This window comes from Pteronotus mesoamericanus, unplaced genomic scaffold (genome assembly GCF_021234165.1).
Source record: "Pteronotus mesoamericanus isolate MK-2021 breed Mesoamerican mustached bat unplaced genomic scaffold, CSHL_Meso_final contig_101, whole genome shotgun sequence".
Taxonomy (NCBI): domain Eukaryota; kingdom Metazoa; phylum Chordata; class Mammalia; order Chiroptera; family Mormoopidae; genus Pteronotus; species Pteronotus mesoamericanus.
The window spans coordinates 25,962,444-25,980,876 of record NW_026555001.1 but is presented as its reverse complement, the minus strand read 5'-3'; the positions used below and the strand labels follow the sequence as shown (position 1 = coordinate 25,980,876).

The 18,433-nt window shown below is 58.6% G+C and overlaps 2 protein-coding genes across 2 annotated transcripts; one reads left to right on the top strand and one right to left on the bottom strand.

Moving 5' to 3' along the window:
• The first annotated feature begins 1,413 nt into the window (after positions 1 to 1,413).
• On the top strand, positions 1,414 to 4,959 carry CUNH2orf50 (chromosome unknown C2orf50 homolog). Its single transcript, XM_054566587.1, has 3 exons — positions 1,414 to 1,652; positions 2,316 to 2,355; positions 4,768 to 4,959. The coding sequence occupies exons 1-3, from the start codon at positions 1,414 to 1,416 to the stop codon at positions 4,957 to 4,959; spliced, it is 471 nt and encodes a 156-aa protein (XP_054422562.1).
• Positions 4,960 to 6,090: 1,131 nt separating this feature from the next.
• SLC66A3 (solute carrier family 66 member 3) lies at positions 6,091 to 16,907 on the bottom strand. The gene is made up of 7 exons (XM_054569662.1): positions 16,682 to 16,907; positions 14,375 to 14,457; positions 14,235 to 14,304; positions 13,529 to 13,586; positions 10,236 to 10,356; positions 9,568 to 9,609; positions 6,091 to 7,964 (listed from the first exon to the last, which is right to left on the bottom strand). The coding sequence occupies exons 1-7, from the start codon at positions 16,822 to 16,824 to the stop codon at positions 7,873 to 7,875; spliced, it is 609 nt and encodes a 202-aa protein (XP_054425637.1). The 5' UTR covers positions 16,825 to 16,907; the 3' UTR covers positions 6,091 to 7,872.
• Between the last annotated feature and the right edge of the window lie 1,526 nt (positions 16,908 to 18,433).

Here is an 18,433-nt window from a genome sequence, read left to right as displayed (position 1 = left end):
CCCGTTTCTCCACCTGGCAGATCCTTTGCAGCTGCGAAGACCTGGCTCCTGGGAGCTCCTACCTGCATGCAGAGCCCAGGAGGGGCGCCGGGCGCTGGCATGCGGCGCAGCTCAGGCGGGGTGGCTGAGCTCCTCCTTGTGCCCCAGGGCACCTTGGGCACAGCTCTGCACAGTCTCTGCTCCCGTTTCCCAGCCCTGCAGAGATGGCGCTGCACGCCCAGCGGCGGCCACAGAGACCCCTCCTGGAAAGAACAGTGGGTCTGCCAACACGTGTGGCGCAGAGCAAGAAGCAGGGAGACCCGAAGCCGGGGCAGGAGCCCTGAGGGGGTGTGAGGAGGTCAGCTGGGCCAGAGCAGGAGGGGCCAGGCCGCAGGGCAAGCGCCGTCTGGGTCAGGGCAGTGCAGCGCAGCGCAGCTGTGCGTTCAGAACGCGGGCCGCACCGTGGGTTCTCACTGTTTCCTTCAGAGGGTCCCGGCCTCGGGTGCCAGTTTTTAACCGAGTGACCTGGGGTGGCTGCTCCATCTTGCTGGCAAGGGCCTCAGTTTCTTCATCTGCAGAATGGGACCAGAAATCTGGGCCACGGATGGTCACAGAGGTCGGGGGGAGGGTCCAGCAAGGCAAAGAGTTGAGCCGCGGAAAGCTCCGGGGCGGCGCAGGAGGGGCTCCATCGGCAGCGACGCTCCGGTCCCCTCGTCGGGCCCACACTCACAGCTACGCCCCTGTTCCCAGCAATGCCTCCCGTGACCCTGGTCCATAACCATAAGGCACCCTCATGGCCACCATTGCCTGTGGCACCCGTGAGGGGCCCAACAGTAGTATTATTGACACTTCACCTGCCCCCTGAAAAGCAGCGGCTGCCCAAGGTCCCACAGCAGTGAGTGAGGACCAGGAAGCGGGGTCCAAAACCCATGTCCCGCCTGGGAGCCCAGGCCTGTGGCCCCTCTCCCTGCCAATGCTATATTGAGGTCTCCAGCCAGGGGGGCAGACCCCTGTCCCCACCGAGGGACAGCTGAGCTGGGCCTGGCACAGACCCAGGAATTCTCTCTGCCCCACCCAGGGGTTCAGACTCACACACACACACACACACACACACACACACACACACACACACACACACACAGCATGTGCGCAAGCGCACGGACGGTCCATGGCTTCCTGGGCACACTGTTCCCAGGGCAACTGTCAACACAGGCAGGAGCTCAAAACACAGCTGGGCCCGACAGCTCTCCCAGCCGGGAGTGCTGGTCCCCATCGGCCACTCAGAGCTCGGGGTCCAGAAGGGCGGACACCTCTGCACGGGCTCCCCTGGTGTCAGGCGGAGGGGGAGCCCAGAGAGGTCCGCGCTCGGGCAGGAGTGCACCTCGCTCTCTCCATCTTTCTCTCCCTCTCTCTCTCACACACACCCCTGCACCCATGGGGAGCCACCCCATCTCTGGGCTCCAGAAAACCATGTCAACTGGGTGCCGACTGCCCGCCCCCAGGCCAGCAGCCTCAGCCGCCCCCACCGCCCGCGGTGGCCCTGCAGCAGGCAGGAGGCCCGCTGGCAGCCGGGCCACGCGAGCTGGGCAGGAGGCCCTGGCTGCCAACGGCGTGCAGCGGGACCAGCTGTGGGTGGAGCTCCTGGAGGCCGAGAAGCGGAGCCAGCGGCGCTGGTGAGTGCCCTGCCCGACCCGCCCTCCTCCTCTGACCCCCGCCTGACGCAGGGTCAGGAAGCTTCTGGGGAAAGAGGGACCGAGGGCGAGAGGGAGGCCTGGCCAAGTGCATGGATGGACACAGGCTGGGGCCAAGGGGCAGAAAGCATGGAAGGGGGCAGAGGGCGGGGGTGGGGGAGAAGGGCCCAGAAGGTGGGAGGGAGAGCAGGCAGGGTCGGGGTCATAGCCAGTGCAGCCCGCCCTGTTCATTCTAGTCCTTTGGAATAACCCCTACAGCTAGGCCTGGCAGGACAGGGTGCGGGGGGCCGGGACAGAGACACGCCGGCTGGCTGACCCCCTGGGAAGGACGTCCGTCCCTTCACGCAGCCACCGGATCCCACGACGGCTCAGAGAGCTGCTCAGCCAGGCTGCGGGGGCGGAGCGGGGGGCCGCGGCGGGACAGGCTGGGCGCCCCGCCTCATTCCCCGGACGGGGCAGCTCCAAGCAGTGCAGAAACCGCGAAAGGGCTAAAAATGGGCCCCAGCCCGTGGGGCTCTGGGCCTGTGAGGCCTGGGGCCGAGGGGACTATTGTTACTACAGGCCTTACAGAGCTGCGTGACTTGTACAAAATAGATTAAAATACGAGTTCCATTTCCAGCGCTGCCAACGTGTTTTCCGTTCCAGGGCTGAGAACTGGAGTTTCCTGAGCGACTACGACCCCATGGTAAGACAGGGCCCGCTCCCGTCGGCCGAGTGCGCACCTGAACGCGTGCTCACTCACTGAGCGCTGACGGGGCTCTGCTGTGTGCTAGGTGCTGGGACGTACAGAGACCCATAATGCAGTCTTGTTCCAAGAAATTTGGGATCTGGTGGGCAAGAAAATACACACGTGGCGTGATGAGAAGTTAATCTTTCCCGGCGTTTCTTGATTCTGTTAAGATGACCCAACAGGGAAGGGGGGCACCTGCCGCTGAGGCTTCCTCCCGTTGGGAATGTCAGCAGCGCGTGGGGCGTGGGGCGTGCCCCAGGCGGACGACGAGCTGGGGGGAACACCTGGTGAGCTCATTCCTGCCTCGAAGAGCACCCCTTCCGCTCTCTCCTCCTTGAGTAATTTTCCTAAGCACGAGCCTGACCGTACCTCTCCCAGACTTCAAGTCCGCCAATAAGTCTGCCTCCCCGCTCACCCTATACAGAACACCCCGCACTCTCTTATCCATGCCTGCGTGCGTGCTGTTCCCTGCCTGAGATGCCCTTCCCGCCTTGCCAGCCTGATGGACTCTTATTCTTCCTCCAAGACCCCACGTGAGTGCCTTCTCTCCTGGGGGATCGCTCCTTCTTCTGTGGGCTTGACCAGATCACTCTGTTTTGGTTTGTTTTTTTTTTAAAAATCTTCACCTGAGGACATGCTTATTGATTTTAGAGAGAGAGAAAGGCAGGGAGAGAGAGAGGGAGAAAAACGTTGACGTGAGAAAGAACCATCAACTGGTTGCCCCTCCCATACACCCTGATCAGGGATGGAACCTGTGACCCAGGCATGTGCCTGACCAGGAACTGAACCTAAGTCCTTTTAGCTTACAGGACGGCACCCAAGCAACGGAGAGCCACCGGCCAGGGATCTAACCCGTCCCTTTGGTGTAGCATGTCCTGTTGCAGAAACCAACTTCACCAGGCTGGGGTCTCCCTAAGAGAAAGGACAAAGATGACTTCATTCCTGCACGACTGCCCCCGCCCCTCAGTGCCCGGTAAACTCCGTTGTGCTGGATGGATGTGCCCATGGGAGGAGGAATCTGGCCATAAGCAGAGTGGTCAGAGAACCACCTGGAAAATGAGGAGGTAGCGAGTCAACCAAAGCGGTGGCCACACAGGCTTTGGGGAAGCTTTTGCGTCGTCATCGCTGGTCATACCGGGTTTCCGTCTGATCAGAGACAGAAAATTCAGGGCATGGGACCTGAAATCCGACACCGAGCTCCGGCTCCAGCTTCCAGCCTGCGGAGTCTCTCCCGCCCGACCCACCCGAGGGCTCCGGGGCTGCGTAGCAACCTGCCCCCTGAAGCCGGTATCACGCCCAGCAGTGGGGCCACCGGGCCCGGCTTTCGCAGGTGAAGGCCGGGATCCCATCGCATAACTAGTCTTGTCACTTCCGTTCAACACGAGGGAGCACCAGATTCACCATGGACGGGGCAGGGAGGGCCGTGGGCTTGCCCACGCATCGGGTTGTTCTGAATCCCCATGGGCTGTCTGTCACTGATTCACACATCGGCTGCAGAAGGCACCGAATGCACGCACGTGCATGTCCACAGCGGCTCTCCTCGGAACGCCCCAGACTGGAAACCACCCCACAACTTGAGGGGTCTTCATAGAAGTTGCACAACGGAATACGCTAAGCAAGGAGGATGCATGAACTGCAACCACACAAAAACACGGACCAGTCTCTACAACGTTCTCAAGCAACAGAATCCAGACGTGATCCCATTTAGAGAAAGTCCCAAACTGGGCTGAACCAGCCCGTGCTGTCAGCAGCTGAGACCAGGCCGGGAGATGGGGACTGAGGGCGAGAGGAGGTGTCCGCAGGCTGACCCTGTTCTGTATCCTGATGGTGGGGGAGGGGTGGGGGCGGGGCGGGGGCACCACGGGCATGTTCACATTGCGCAAGTCTATGGAGCTGCACAGCGACCCCTTACATGCTTTTCTGTGTGTATGTGAAACTTCAAGTAAAAATCCACCAAAACCCAAAACCAGCCTCATAGGCTGCTCAGCTCCACACTCAGGCCAGCAGGAAAGCGATGGGTCTTTCCACGCTCCGCCTCTCAAGAGCCAGCGCTTTTCGCAATGGAAAGATGGGTGTTATTTTTATTTACTTTCGGTCAAGTGAACTTCAGGGTTCTGCATGCAGATCAAGGTGATCCTGTGTTGTTGTGCGCGATGACCGGTTTCACGCTCCGATTTATCCGTTTGCAGCTCGGGTGGGCTGTGGACCAGGGGTCCCTTCCTGTAATGCATTGCCTTAACGATCTAGTAAAAGGCCGCTTTGTTTAAAAACAAAAGCGGCAACAAAACCTGTGGCACTGCCACCACAGGTGAAGCGGCGTCTTAGGAGTTTTCCACCCATGTGACGTGAGCTGTCCCCTCTCCTCAGGGCAATAAGAAGGAGCCTGGGAAGCTGCCGGAGCATGTGCCTCTCTTTTCCGACATGGTCCCCCATTCCACGAACCGGGTCGTGGGCAGCAGGCTGGACACGCCTCTGGGGAAAACCCTCACCGGCCTGGACTTCCGCTTCGTGGAGGGCGTCCGGAAGCAGCAGCTGGACGATGAGCTGCAGCCTGTCTAGGAGGAGGAGGCGGGGGCGGCTGGCGGGGCTGCCCCAGGTGGGTGGGGGGCGGGCGGGGGACAGCCTGCAGCTGACCTGGCCCTGTGGCCCCGTCCTCGCCCTGAGGGGTCCTGCCAGGTGACGGCCTTCGTTACAGTCTGGGAATGCAACCCACATCCGCCACACCCCGGGTTTCCTGCAAAGCAGCCTGCGCCGGGAGAGGCTCAGAGCCAGGCAGCAACCTGCTTCCTGCAGCCCTGCCTCCGCCGGCCGACCCTGCCCAGCGGCTCTGTCCTGGGCCGCTCAGCGGCCGCTTTTGTTCCACACCAGAGGAGGCGGGCTCTGCCTCCCCAAACGGGAAGGGCGGCCTGCCCTGGGGCCCAGGTCCTGGCCACCACTAGGATAAACAGAGCCCAAGACGTGCAGGGAGAAGAGGCAGCCACCGCATTGTGTCAGACCAGGAACTGCCAACCAGGACCACATTGAATGGGGACCAGCCTCCTTGCTCCAACCTGTACCCGAGATGACGTGATGAAAGCCAAGCACCCATGCACAGCAGGCACCGCAGATCCTGGCTGCTTCCATAGCTGTTGCTGCTGCCGCTGCTGCTTAGCCTCTCACGTCTGCAAGGGAGCTTCCTACTCCCCTCTTACTTTTCCCACCGGCGGTGACGGTCCACACGACCTGACCTTCACCGCCCAGCAGCGTCTGAGGAGCAGCTGACTTTACAGAAACCCTGGGGGACTCCCAGTCCACTGTCCAGGCTCCCCCTGCTAGTAACACCTGAGGTGACACCTTGGACGTACCTGAGACTCAAGCAGGGCGAGCGGACGTGTGCGTCCCCCGCGCTCCCGAGCCCCTCCCCGTGCCCCTTCGCTGATTTAAAAGCCAGAATGTGCTGGATTCAAATCCCATGATTTGTATTTATCCAAATGGTCAGAGTGTACCTGAGTATGAGAAAAGATGGGCTTGGGTATTTTTTTAAAGGGACAACTCTGATTTTAAAAACTACAGAATGAATGATTTCTTTACTTTTAGACAATTAACCGCAGTTCATATTTTTAAAATGGCACTTTACATAACTGAAAACTAATTACATTACAACAGTTTTAAGACGGCGTTCAAAATATGAAAGTTTATTTTACACAGGAAACCAAAACATCTAACAAACATCATTTGTTTTATCCGCGCGCGCGCGCGTCACGGGCAGCGCTGCGCAGAGCACTCCTGGATCTGAGGGTCACTGTCCGGAGCCGGCTGAGGAGGGAGCGGGGCTCTGAATCCCACAGAGCCCGTCCTGGGGGTGTCACAGAGCGGGGGATAAACATGAGTTTGCCAAGAGAGGGGACAGGGCTCTCCCCTCTAGGGGAGAAGGCCCAAGCCCTTTTCCAAAGGCTTTTATTGAGAACCATTTGTGCAGGGATATACAACAAAGCTCATCAATCAATGTCAAGAGGCTATGTTTACAGAAAACAGATAAAGATCATAGATAACAAGTGAAGGAATAAGGAGGAGATCCGCCTTAGGTCAGGGTCCATGAATAATGTAAATCTCCTTCCTGGGGAACCACTACTCCAGTTTAGGGCTGTACCTGCCTTTAGTATTGTTTCAAGCCTGAGCTGGATGGGCGGGGCGAGCCACCAAGAGACAGGAGACTTCGTTCAGACAGAACGAGGACTCTGGCCCTGTCCAAGCCGAGCCGAGGGATGCAGGCCTTTTTGCCCTGTCTCTGTGCCCCCCAGGTTCTTCCCAGATGCCCCTATCGGCTGTGTCTGGCTTAGGCTGTCCCTCCTCTTGAGGTCGTACCGATCACTGAGTACCAACTAGCACAGGGCCAAGCCGGGGGCAGCAGGGGGTGCGCCCCTGCCCTGGGACAGGTTTGTCTCCTTAGCGGCCGGTTTTCCTAAGGCCTCCTTGATTAGCTCCAGCCTTGGGGCCCTCTCGCCTGTTAGCTACAGTCCCTGAAACCAGACGGGGCATTTCCCAACATAACACACCCCAGAAGAATGCCATTCAATTCTAAGGGGAAAGAGAGCTTTTAAATGTTAGGATTTATAAACTTTCATAGAAAAACACAGTGTACGATAATCTTGTCATGTTTCAAATATGCGACTAGAATGAGAATAAAACCCATAAAAACTTGGCAGAACCCAGCAAGAGCCTTTACTGTATATATTTTCAATATATACAACCTGGTCGAGGTTAGCTCTATTTTATACCAAGTTCTCATAACGGTTAATTGTGAGGGTGCAGCCCTTTTAAAAACGTCAGCATTGCGCTTGGATCAGAGTGTGAATTGCTTCAGCACAGAGAAGGCATCAAACAGTACCTTTTGTTAGGAATTGCTGAAAGGCACAGTGTGAAGCTCAAGGGCTGCTTTGGTATGCGAACTCACGCCAGGCACATTTTGCTTGCCCCGATATACTTGCTCCAACTGAAGGAGGTGTTATGCTGTATTAGATACAATAAGGCCATCCTCTTACACCTGTGTTACAATTAGGCATTAGTCCCAGAAAGCGAACCCTGGTAATTTATTACAATTCCACTTCTGACTGAGCAAACTCCCACTCCACGCTCACTTGTGCTGGGCAGAGGACTTACTTCTTAAAAGATTCGGAAAGCTGAAAAGTAGATGCAGTTAGCTGTTTGGAGAGAACCTGATCATGACTTGTATGGGTCAAAGTGATCTCACACTGACTTCTTGGATGATCTCCATCAATCATGTCTGAGCCCGTACAACCTAATAATGGGGCAGGCGGGGTGGGAAATTACATTGGAAAAAGTGTTTGAATGCCTCAAATCTAAAATACTTTTGGCTTCAAAGCTTCTGAAATGACTGATTAAGTTTATAAAAGATTTGACTTAGCAATGAGGCTTTCCTTCCTTTGGTTCAGTTATTCGAACGCCACTTCGTGTGTAAGAATCACATATCCATCACTCAGCCTTGGCAACCGCCTTCCGGTAGTAAAACACTGTCGCCGTCACCCACAGATTTAGAGCCAGCATGATCACAAAACGTATAAGCACTGAAATCATTCAAAAAGAGAAAAAGTACACATTAAATATGGTTTTCACAAAATGGAATGAAGTCAATTCTGCTCTAGAAACCTAAGTAATTCCTCAAGTGATAAAGCTTCACTACCCAGCCCCCCACCCCCCAAAATGAAACTTAGAACTACGGATCATGGGAACTTGAACAACTTTAGTTCCAAATTTGGTTCCCAATATTTTTGGGAAAATGATCTTCCTCCTGTCATGACTACTTGACCTGGCCACTTGGCCTGACTTCACGAATAATAATTTATCCTTTTCAATGTTTACATTGGAGGCACCGGGCTGCGGCTGGCATTGTAACGTTTTAGAGCCGCTTTACTCAGTTCTCAGGGTAGCGAGCGGCGTGCCAGAACACTCGGTGTGAAGGACAGGTCGCAGAGCACAGTCTGCTGAGATGATCCTGAAAATGGGCACACACGCGGCCCCCGCATAGTTTACACCGAGGCAGCGCTGAAAACGCGGACCTTGAGGAACGTTGAGCAGGAAGGCTTGTGAGACAGAACGCGCCTTTGTGGTTCGAAACCGCTGAGGCTAGCCAAGAGCCGTGAAAGGTTATCTCCTGATGCACTGATCACACTCAGGAACAGCTGTCACCTTGGACGCAAACAAGTCATAATGCACATTCTCAATCTTCAAAGCTTCATTTTCAGTTTGTAGGTCGGTCTGGTTTCATTATGTCTGACTCTTCTTCCCATGCCAAGAATTCGGGTCCCAGGGCACAGGCTCGGCTGGTTTCCTTTCACTTGATCCGAGCTGACCTTTGACCGCAACACATTTACCCTCTCAGAGCCACTGGACCGCGGTCCAGCCAAAGCTACAACCTCCAGGAAGGGATTAACCTGCATCCTGCTGCTCTGAGGTCCAGCCCTCAAGTAACAACGAGCTCCCTTACTTCAAAAGGGCCTATGGGTCAGGGACATATTTCATAGAATAGGTGACCCCATCTGTTTTCATCTTTTCCCAAAATCTTTTTATGCATACATTTGGGAGTTATAAAATCAGCCTAAGGAATTACTCATCTTTTCATCTTTTTCTCCATCACAGTATCCCTTAAAAAAAAAAAAAAAGGCAAGGACACGGAGTCCAATGAGCCTGTCACCCCCCAGCTTTAAAAGGCCGTCCATCTGCCACTTGCGGGCAGTGCTCGGGGCCACGTGGCCCGCACCTCCTTCCTCCCTCCTCAGGCTCTGCATGAGCTCCTCCAGCCCTCCAGGGGGTGCTCTCTCGGGGGCCAGGCCTAGCATGCTCTTGGCTCCTGTGTGCTTGCCCTGTCCTATTCTTTCAAAACACATTTCACAATATTTTCCAATCGCTCATTGTGTGATTACTATCCGTCTCCACGGAGACAGCGAGCGACTAGGGTGTGCATCTTCTCTGCCACGCACTGCAAAAGGAGACGCTCAGCTCAGGGCAGAAACGGCCACTGATGGAGGCCAGCACTACGTCGTGGCCGGCCTCTAAGGGGCTCCTCCAGTGGGGCCCCGTGAATGCATCTGTTAGGCCCCAAGACGGTTACAAACGAAGGAGGCAAAACGGCATAACATTGAAAAAGGGGCAGGAAAACATTTGGCTTACTTGTAAGATCGTTGGTGGTCATTACGGTTGTTATTATTCTTGCTATAAAAGAAAATATTAAGTCATAAATAGCAACTCGCTCCTCCGGCATTTCGGTATTTAGCTAACGTCTTTCCATTTCGAGGTCAGGGATGTACGCTAGCCCTTCCCGAGACTCCGGCGGCGCAGCACACGCAGCAGCACCCGACTGCGTGCGCTGCAGGGAAGCCGGCCGCGCTGCCGGCCCAGCCGACGCACGACCCGCGGGGCGATTCGGGGCCACCCGGGGCAGCGGGCTGGGAGGGCCTTGTCACGTCACAGGGGTTCAAAATTTTAAAACAAGAGAGTGGATTCAATATAATCACGCTCTTGATGCTTTTCTAGGAAGAGAGGGGGGAACTCAACAGCATGCTCAATTTGGGGTGAAAGGTGTGCTTTCGCTTATTTTCAGCAGTTGAAGCGTGGCCCTGGCAGAAAAAATGTAGAGTGGGCGCTACTCCGTCAGCTCTGTACATGCGAGCCCACTCGGAGGGTCTATCTGAATAGCAATTTGCAAAGGACTAAATCTGGAGGGACGAGGACACGCAGACCCCTGCTGCCACCTCCCCAGGAGCTGCTCTGCTGGGCGCTTGCTGGGGGCTGGGAAGCCCCGCCCCGCCCCTTTCCCGCAGCGGCGCGTAGTTTCCCACCGGCACAAGTGTAGGAAGCGAGGCCCCAGGCCAGGGCGCTGACGGCCCCCGAGTCCCGGCTCTGCCACAGGCACTGCAGCTGCGCGAACTTACTGGCCGCGCTGATGAAGGTGCAGAAATTCTGTGTGCAGATAAAAAGGGGGAAAGTTAGGAGTCCCTTCATTAAAAAACGAGCACTAGAGACGGGAAGCGCTTTTGAAGCCAAAGTTTCAGGTCAACTAAGGACCGATTTGTGCAAGGGCAAAACCCACTGTGGCGAAACAGAGCGCCAACAGGGAGAGGGTTGTCTGGCACCCACCCACCGCGCCGCGGGCGAGGAACCGCAGGCCTGGGGCTTGTGCGAGGACGGGAGAGAGGAACCAGGCCTGGCCGCACGGCGCATCCGCCCCCCGCCCCGCCCCCTCCCCCGCCAATAAAAGGAAGTCGTATGTATGTATGTATGTATGTATCTATATGCGGTATTGCTTTGAACTGACAGGCTCTTAATTAAAGTCACTGCGGCAGCCAGGGCGGCGGCTCTGACTTTCTGGCTCCTGTAATGAGCCCAGGTGGCCAGGAAGCAGGCCTGCGAGGAGGGACTGCCACCAGCCAGCCCGGGGCGCCCCTACAAACGCCCACGGCAGCGGCAGGCTGCATACAGCCGGAAGGGAGGCAGGCGGCAGCTGGGCAGCTGGGAGGGGACCGGTGGGCAGACACTGCCCCCCCCCCCCCGGGCCTGTGCCAGGGCCGCAGAAACAGCAGGGGGCGGAGTATTCAGACTCGGTGTATTCTAAGGAATGGGTGTGGGGTCTGAGGAAAAGAGAAGCGGAGGGAGGTGCAAGCGCGAGGGGTCCTGGCCTTGCTGGGGCTGGGGCGAGGGGGACCGATCGGGGTTGCTGATCACAGAGACGAGGTCGCAGGGCGCGGGGGACTGGGGGCCAGACCCTCGGGCTGGCGTGACAAGCGGAGACGTCTGTGGCTCAAGATCCGTCCGCGAATGTGCCGGAGCCCTGAGGCCTCTGAGGAAGGAGGCCGGGGAGATGAGGAGGAGCGGGAGGAAGGGACACAGGCGGCCAGGTGTCCTGGGAGCCCGCAAACAAAGCGAGTTTGAGGAGCAAAGGAGGAGGAGTCTTCTCTGTGTCCAGCTGCAGAGATGCTAAGATGAGGGCTGAGAACCACTCCAGGCTGTAGCAGAAGGAGAGCGGCTCCTTCTCTTACGTCTCCCCAGAAGGAAATCTCCATGCGGGGATTTCAGCCCTGGCCTGTGGCGGTCGCTCCGGAAGTCCCGGCTGAATGACTGAATTCTCAAGAACAAAGCGATCTGGCAAATGCAATGGCAGCCGCGAACACAGGGAGACGAGGCGGAGAGGAGGGCTCACTCGGGCGAGGGAGCGCGGGAAAGTAGACGGGCAAGGCCCGTGGTCAGGCCTGAGGTCCCCTCCGAAGGCAGGGCGCACTGGGAGCTGGGTGCAGGGGGCTTGGGAGACGGGCCCCAAGCGGGGGCACCTGTGAGGAAGGAGGTCCTTGCACAGGCTGGTGACCTGAGGAGGCGGAGGAGGGAGTGCCGGGGAGCAGGTGCAGCCAGGAGCAGGGTCAGCACAGGCAGGTGGAGGGTGGTGGCTGAGGGGCAGGGAGGGCGCCGCTCGGGCCCCCGCAGGGCACGTGCGCGCGTGCCATCGGACAGGGCCGCGTTCCGGTAGGCTGCCGCCCAGAGAGGCTAACAGCGCCTGCCGGACACGCTGCCAGACTCCTCTTCCCGGACAAAACGCCAACGTTAGAATCATGAAGGCGGTTCCTTTGGGGATGTAACCAAGGCCTGGACAGTCTCATTACACACATTCAACTGCAAGGGACCAGGTGGTTCCGTAACAGAGTCTAAGCCAGAACAGGCCTGGGAAGGAGAAGGTGCTCAGGCTGCTGGGAGATCACGCTCAATGAGCCCGGGAACCCTAACTTTCCTGAACGCACACTGAAGGTGTGAAGTGCCAACTCCACCGCGAGAGCACAGGTCAGGACTTGCGTGGAAAGGATTCCTCCGTCTGAACGGGAGCTTGCTTCCGAAAGCCTTAGGACTGGAAACCTTCCAGACCCGGGTTTTCATGAACTCGAGCAGCACCCTCCCCTAGGGGACCTCAGGTTTTCTGAAGCCCGAGGTCTCCCTCCTCCTCTCTGCAGCTCCATGACCCTCAAGCCCACATCTTGTCCCCAATGCCTCCGTGGCTGCCACGGAGTAGGCGCCAGGAAGCCGGCAGGGCCTGCAACAGCTCCACGAGGGAAAAAAGGGAACTATTTTATGAACTATTAGGGCGCCAGGTGCATTCACTGAGAACTCAGGGCCCAGAAGAGACAAACGAAATAGAACAATCCCACGGCCTTTGGCCTCTGGCCCCGGTTCCTTCCCAACCTGTGTCATCCCGAAGAGCCAGAGCCACACCCACTTGGCCAGCCAAAGCAGCTCCTGAGATGCCAGGAGACTTTTTGGAGGGTGGCCAGATTTAGCCAATAAAAATACCAGGCACCCAGGTAAATTTGAATTTCAGATCAACAACAAATGTTTTTTTTTAACCTAAGCATGTCCTGTACTATATTTGGGACATAATTACACTGAAAAATTATGCATTGTTAACATCGCAACCCCACTTATTCGCGCTCTCACTACGCTGAAACCTAACACCGTTAAGACCACTTTCGAAGGCAGGGTCACAGACAGGATGTCGGGGGAGAAGGGGGTGAAAGTCACGAGTTGTGTGCGGCAGGCAGTGACCTGCGACCTCCAGTCAGTCTCTTCTGTCACTTCCTGATGGGTAGATATGTTCACTTCTGTCACCTGGGAGAGAAGCTCTGTGGTCAAATGCTTCCTGACCTACTATCAGAATCTTGCTCTCAGAGCATGAGAATATTAGGCCCTTAACCAGGAAGGAAAAAAAGTATAGGGCTAACCCCTTTCCAAGGAGGACAACAAATGGGAGGAGGGGGAGAACAAATTCAGCAAAACCATAAGTATGTGGCCAATATGTAATTATTAACGAGGCAGGAAGCTCTTTAACTTATACTCAGTTCTTCGTTCTGCTGCTGCTAACTCTCTCCCGGATCTGGTTCTCTCAACCCCAAGAAAGGAAGTAAAAAAACTTCCCATAGGTTGAAGTGAGAATTAATGTCTTTTACTATTGGGAGAACACTGCGCCTTCTTCCCACCATCCCCTGGCATAGCTGAAAAACACGCAGGTTGAACATTTGATCTACCAAGTTCTTCGCAGGGCAGGTGGCAGGGAGAGGACGCAGTGACGGACCGCCATTTCACGGCCGGGACTCACCATGGCCAGGTCTATGATCCACTTCCGCACGGCGAGGATGAACCACGCCGCTGTGAATCTTGCCAAGTGTTAAGGAAGCGGCTGGGCGGGCGGCCCCACCGACCTGCGGCCCGTGCCCACGGGGCTCCACCTGGAAGCCAGGTGTGGAACGGGGGTGGCTCTGCTAGGACTGGTCAGAGTCGGAAGAGACAAAACCGGCTGCACGTGCGCACGTGCCAGGAGTCCAGCAGAACAGAAGCAGACCAGGGAAGAAGGCACAGAGAACCCTGGGGACGCAGGCTGTTCCTGGGGTTGGGAACGCCCCAGGTGACTTTAACTTCTGGCTTAATCCCCGACCATGCAGACGTCGCCCCTGTCAGGTCACCAGTTAGGCGCTGACAAGAGGGGCCAACCTTATCAAAGCAGCATCTCCTGCCAAACAGGTGGCCCGTGAAACTCTGTACTGATTGATTTCCCCCCTTCTCTCTGACTCCAGTGAGAAACCAGCCCCCACGGGCACCCTGGTCTCAGAGGGGGGGCCACCGAGCAGGGACAGCCCGAGGGCATCTCGGGGTTGCGGAAACATATTTGCTCACACGCAGTCTTGCACTTTGGAGCCTTGTTTCACCAAAAAGGCACGTGTCCAGCAAAGGGCCCTGCAGAACAGCGCACACTGCGAGCGGGTACACCCAGGGCCGCACCCGACTCCCCGATGCCAGAAGGATACAGGGCGAGGTAGGGCGCTGCGCGGTGCACGCTCCCCTGGAAGTGGAACATGTAGAGCAGCAGGGTGACATCTGCAGGGAGAGGCTCCAGTGAGAGGGGGGAGGGGCCCGGGGCTGCCCTGGGCGTGGAGGGCTTGGTTACCTTGAACAATGAGGAGGGGGTACTCCAGGCAGGTCAGCAGCGGGTACTCATAGTAACAGTGGTACCGGAAAACCACCAGGAACCTGGGGAGAGGGAGGGCGCACCTGAACCTGGGCCGGCCGTGCAGGGCGGCCCAGCTGCGCCCGAGGGTGAGGCCTGGTCGGCCAAACCTTAGATCTGGTGGTTGCAGCCCAGATGTCAGGGGGGGAGACGGTGAAAAGGATGGAAAGTGAATTTAATAAACTCCGTGATTTTGGGAGCATCCAGTTCCGGCTGGGCTGTGGGCATCATCTACATGGTCTCTGTCAAGTTCCTTAGGATGGTCACTTACGCATGATTCTTACAGAGGGCAACCAGCTGCCAGGGACCGAAGACAGACCGGTGTGCCTGGCCCCAGAGCCGGAACCTGCCCCGGGCAGCTGTTCCAGTCGGAGCAAAAATGACAGCAGCTGCCTGTGGGCAGCTCCTCCGGCAGTCTGTTTGGGCCCCTCGCCGGCCCCCACCCCTGCCAGTCCCCAGGGTCCCCCCTGAGCCTAGTCCTCTCACCAGCATGACCCCAGCCTCCAAGCACATGCCGATCCCTGCAGGACCTTTGGACAAGCCGCCTGTCCAGGTGCCTCGTTCCATTGCCAGAGGCCTGGGCTTGGCTGAGGTACACTGGGAGGTAAAGGAGATAGGGGACAGGCTGGGTGAAAGGCGAGCCCTCACCCCTTGGGTCCCGGGAAGGAGGGGCGGAGTGTGGCCGGGCTCCTAGCCTGCAGGCGCGTCAGTCTCCCCTGCGCCCCCGGGGGACAGCCTCATCTCCCCCGGCCCAGGGACCTCCCGGGAACTGAGGCTCTTGTGCCTTGCCTTCCGCCCTCCAGCCCACGCCCTCAGCCTCCTCACCACGCTCCCCCACCTGAACAAACACCAGGGCCACTGTGCGCCAGTGTCCCCCACCCCTCAGGGCCCCTCTCCACTCCCCAATCCCAGCCATCCCGCCTGGGAGCCCATGTGGTAGCGCCACTGGCAAACCCCTGGGGGTCACACAGCCTCCCCTGGGCTAGGCTTTTCCCAAGCCTCTCACATGGCGGGAGCCCAGAGCAGGTCCCTCAGGGCGGGGGCCCCTCATCCGTCCACCACCAGGTCTGCTCCACTCCCTCCTTTCCAGCCTGCAGTGCCCGCCGATCCTGGGGTCCGCACACCAGGCTGCCCCCCAGGGAGGGCAGGCCCTCCAAACCTGCGGGGAGGTCTGTGGGGGTGGGGGCTGGGCTGGCAGGAGAGAAGCAGGAAGAGCCTAGCACGGCCCGTGGGGAGGGTCATCACCTCTGGGTGTCACATGCTAGATTTTTCCACTAATTCGAGTTTTCCCAACCAAGTTTTTACCACTGTGCGTTTGCATTTAGGTCTTTAAATACCGAGCCAGGGCACTCGCCCTGGGTTTGGGATGGATGAACCGTCTCTAGGAGCAGCCTCTGCTGGTCTCTGCCCACCTTTCACGGACCGAATCAAGTGCCCCTTCTCCATTCACTGCCTTCAAAGAGCTTTCCACTCTCCCAATCCGCGCCACCCCACCCCCCAACTCGGAGTTTTAAAAAGCCACAGGGTCCTTGGAAAAGTCCAGCCCTTCATTGCACAGGTGAGGAAACCGAGGTCTCAGTACAGTCAAACCCCTGTTAAGGAGGGGGATCCTCTGAGAAGCGCACCCGCAGGCAGTTCCGTCCTGCGAACACCTCAGAGCGCAACACGATGCGTGTGCGCTGAGACGCGCCTGGCCGGTGCAGCCCACGGCCGTGGTGGCACGGCTGCACTTTTACACGACGGGCAGGCGGTGGGTAGGTTTGCTCACACCGGCAGCGTCACACACCAGTGAGCACTGCGGGGGCCCTATGGCGGTACCGTGGCTAAGAGGCCTCTAGGCGACAGAAATCTTTTGGCTCCATTGTAACCTTATGGGAACACCGTAGGATAGGCGGTCCACTGTTGACCTAAACGTCGTTATGCGACAGGTGACTGTATAGGAGAGTCTCCAGGAGCAAGTGGCCCTGCTCCGAGCCAGGCAGTTGGTTTTGCCACTCATGGGGGCGCGATGACTCGCTGGGTTTCGGTTTCCTCATCTGGTAAGTGGGCGTGCGCAGCCAATGCCTGACCACACAGGTTGGCGGGCGGCAAAGCAAGAGCGGCAGTGCGTGGCCCCGGGAGGCGCCCTCCCCCCGGTCAGGGGTTCGCGGCCCCGCTCCCCCCGCCCCTACTTAATTACACCCGCTCTCCGGGCTCCCGCAGGCCGGAGGCGAGGGAGGGCGGGCACCCCGGCCGCCAGGCCCTTACCCCGCCAGCTCCAGAAGCAAGCTCGGGAGGCTGAGACCGCGCGCGCTGCGCGCCGCCCGCAGGGCGGAGATCTGAGGCAGCTTGAGCGCTGCGCACACGGCCAGCGTGCTCCAGTTGCACAGCTCCAGCAGCCCCGAGGCCATGGCGCCAGCGGCTCGAAGGGCGCCGGGCTCCACGGACCCGGGCGCAGCGCGGGAAGCAGCCGTTCAGCTCTCGGACGCAGGGCTCGCCCAGTCCAGGCACCAACCCCGGCAGCCGGTCACAGCCTGTGCCGGGGCCCGCCCTTGTCGGGACCCGCCTAGCCGCGGGGTGTGCCTCCGCCCGCACGGATCTCCGCCCTCCGAAGGCCTCGCCCAGGTTGGCCCCGCCCACTACCCCGCCCCTCACCCCGATGGCCCCGCCCCTGGGGCCCCGCGGTTTGCCCGGGCTCTGTGGGTCTGGGACGCCCCGCCCGCGTACGCACGGTCGGGTGCACTTCCAGTCTGGCTCCCGGGCCGCCCCGCCCGGCCCGGCCCGTCCGACCGGAAGGATGAGGAAGCAGATTTTCGTTCACGTCTCAAAGGAGAAACTTCCAGGCCCTCGCCGAACAGTTGCCCTGGGAGGGAGCTGCGGTCGCTCCCACCCCTGTGGCCACGAGCCGGAGGCTGCCCACTCAGGAAGCCGCGGCCACCTCTGCCCAGTGTTCCCCAAGCTGGGACTGACCGAGCCCTCGGGTCCCAGAGGGCCCCGCCCCTGTGCCTCTGCGCGTCCAGAAAGGCCCTGGGGCTGGACCCCCCGCCGTGCGAGTCTCCCGAGTGCCGCTCCGGGGCAGGAGCGAGGTCCCACGAGCGGCCCAGGGGCCGACGCCCTCCGCCTGCAGCAGCGACCCCCGGGCACCGCACGAGGTCCCGGGATGCTTTGGACAGAAGGCGCGGCTTCTGTTCGCTGCCTCCTGCTCGATGGCAGGGAGGGCGGAAAATGGGAGGGCACGTCCAGTCTGCACTCTTGTCGCTCTGCTGTGTTGGCTGTCACAGCCGGAGGCGCGGGGCCGCCAAGGCAGGGTCCGCACGGAAAGGAGATGGGGAGCGGCCGAGGGCCCGGACCCCGGCCTGGGGGTGGGAAGAGAGGCCGCTCGAGCCGCAGGGCCAGGCTGCAGGGAAGGCGGCCGTGTCTGTGCCGACCTCCACTGCCCGTGCCGACGTGACAGTGCTCGGAAGCTCGGAGCACTGGGAGTCGGCTGGACTTGGTTCCGCAGTCCCGCCGCCCCCAGGCGCTGCGGGGCCGAGAGTGCAAGAGCGCCACCACCAGGCAGCGAGGGGACGCCAGGGCTCTGCTAAAGCAGCTCCTTTAACAACAGGCTTCGATAGTCCTCCGTTTCTTCCCTCTGAGAAGGAAGGGAGCAAACATTTGAGCTGTTCCAGATACTCCGCAGTTTTCCTATTTAATCCCACAAGAACACTGTAAGTAAACAATCTCCATGTTACAGGTGAAGGCACTCAGGCTCTGCGAATAACCTGTCCCAGATCAGCCAGCCATTGAATATCCGAGGAAAGGATCCACCGATTACCAAGACACGCTTTCTAGAAAACCGCCTGTGAGCACACCATTTCTAACCTTCTCTCCTTTCATACAACACAGCGAGCACACCACTTCTGACGATACAGGCACCCTGCCTCTTTTCCTGGCCCTGGGCGCAATGATGGTGCAGTGTAGGTGTGCGTGCCCCTGAAAATGCCCACATCCAATCAGAAGCAGACTCCTGGTTGAAATTGT

Bases quoted from the DNA above. Each gene is read 5' to 3' on its own strand.
- SLC66A3 (XM_054569662.1), bottom strand. From the start codon at position 16,824: ATGGCCTCGGGGCTGCTGGAGCTGTGCAACTGGAGCACGCTGGCCGTG. The intron at 14,305-14,374 runs GTAACCAAGCCC...CTCTCCCTGCAG, and splicing joins CCCCCTCCTCATTGTTCAAG to ATGTCACCCTGCTGCTCTAC. The intron at 9,610-10,235 runs GTGGGAAACTAC...TTTCTTTTATAG, and splicing joins CGCTTCCTACACTTGTGCCG to CAAGAATAATAACAACCGTA.
- CUNH2orf50 (XM_054566587.1), top strand. From the start codon at position 1,414: ATGGGGAGCCACCCCATCTCTGGGCTCCAGAAAACCATGTCAACTGGG. The intron at 1,653-2,315 runs GTGAGTGCCCTG...TTTCCGTTCCAG, and splicing joins AAGCGGAGCCAGCGGCGCTG to GGCTGAGAACTGGAGTTTCC. The intron at 2,356-4,767 runs GTAAGACAGGGC...CCCTCTCCTCAG, and splicing joins TGAGCGACTACGACCCCATG to GGCAATAAGAAGGAGCCTGG.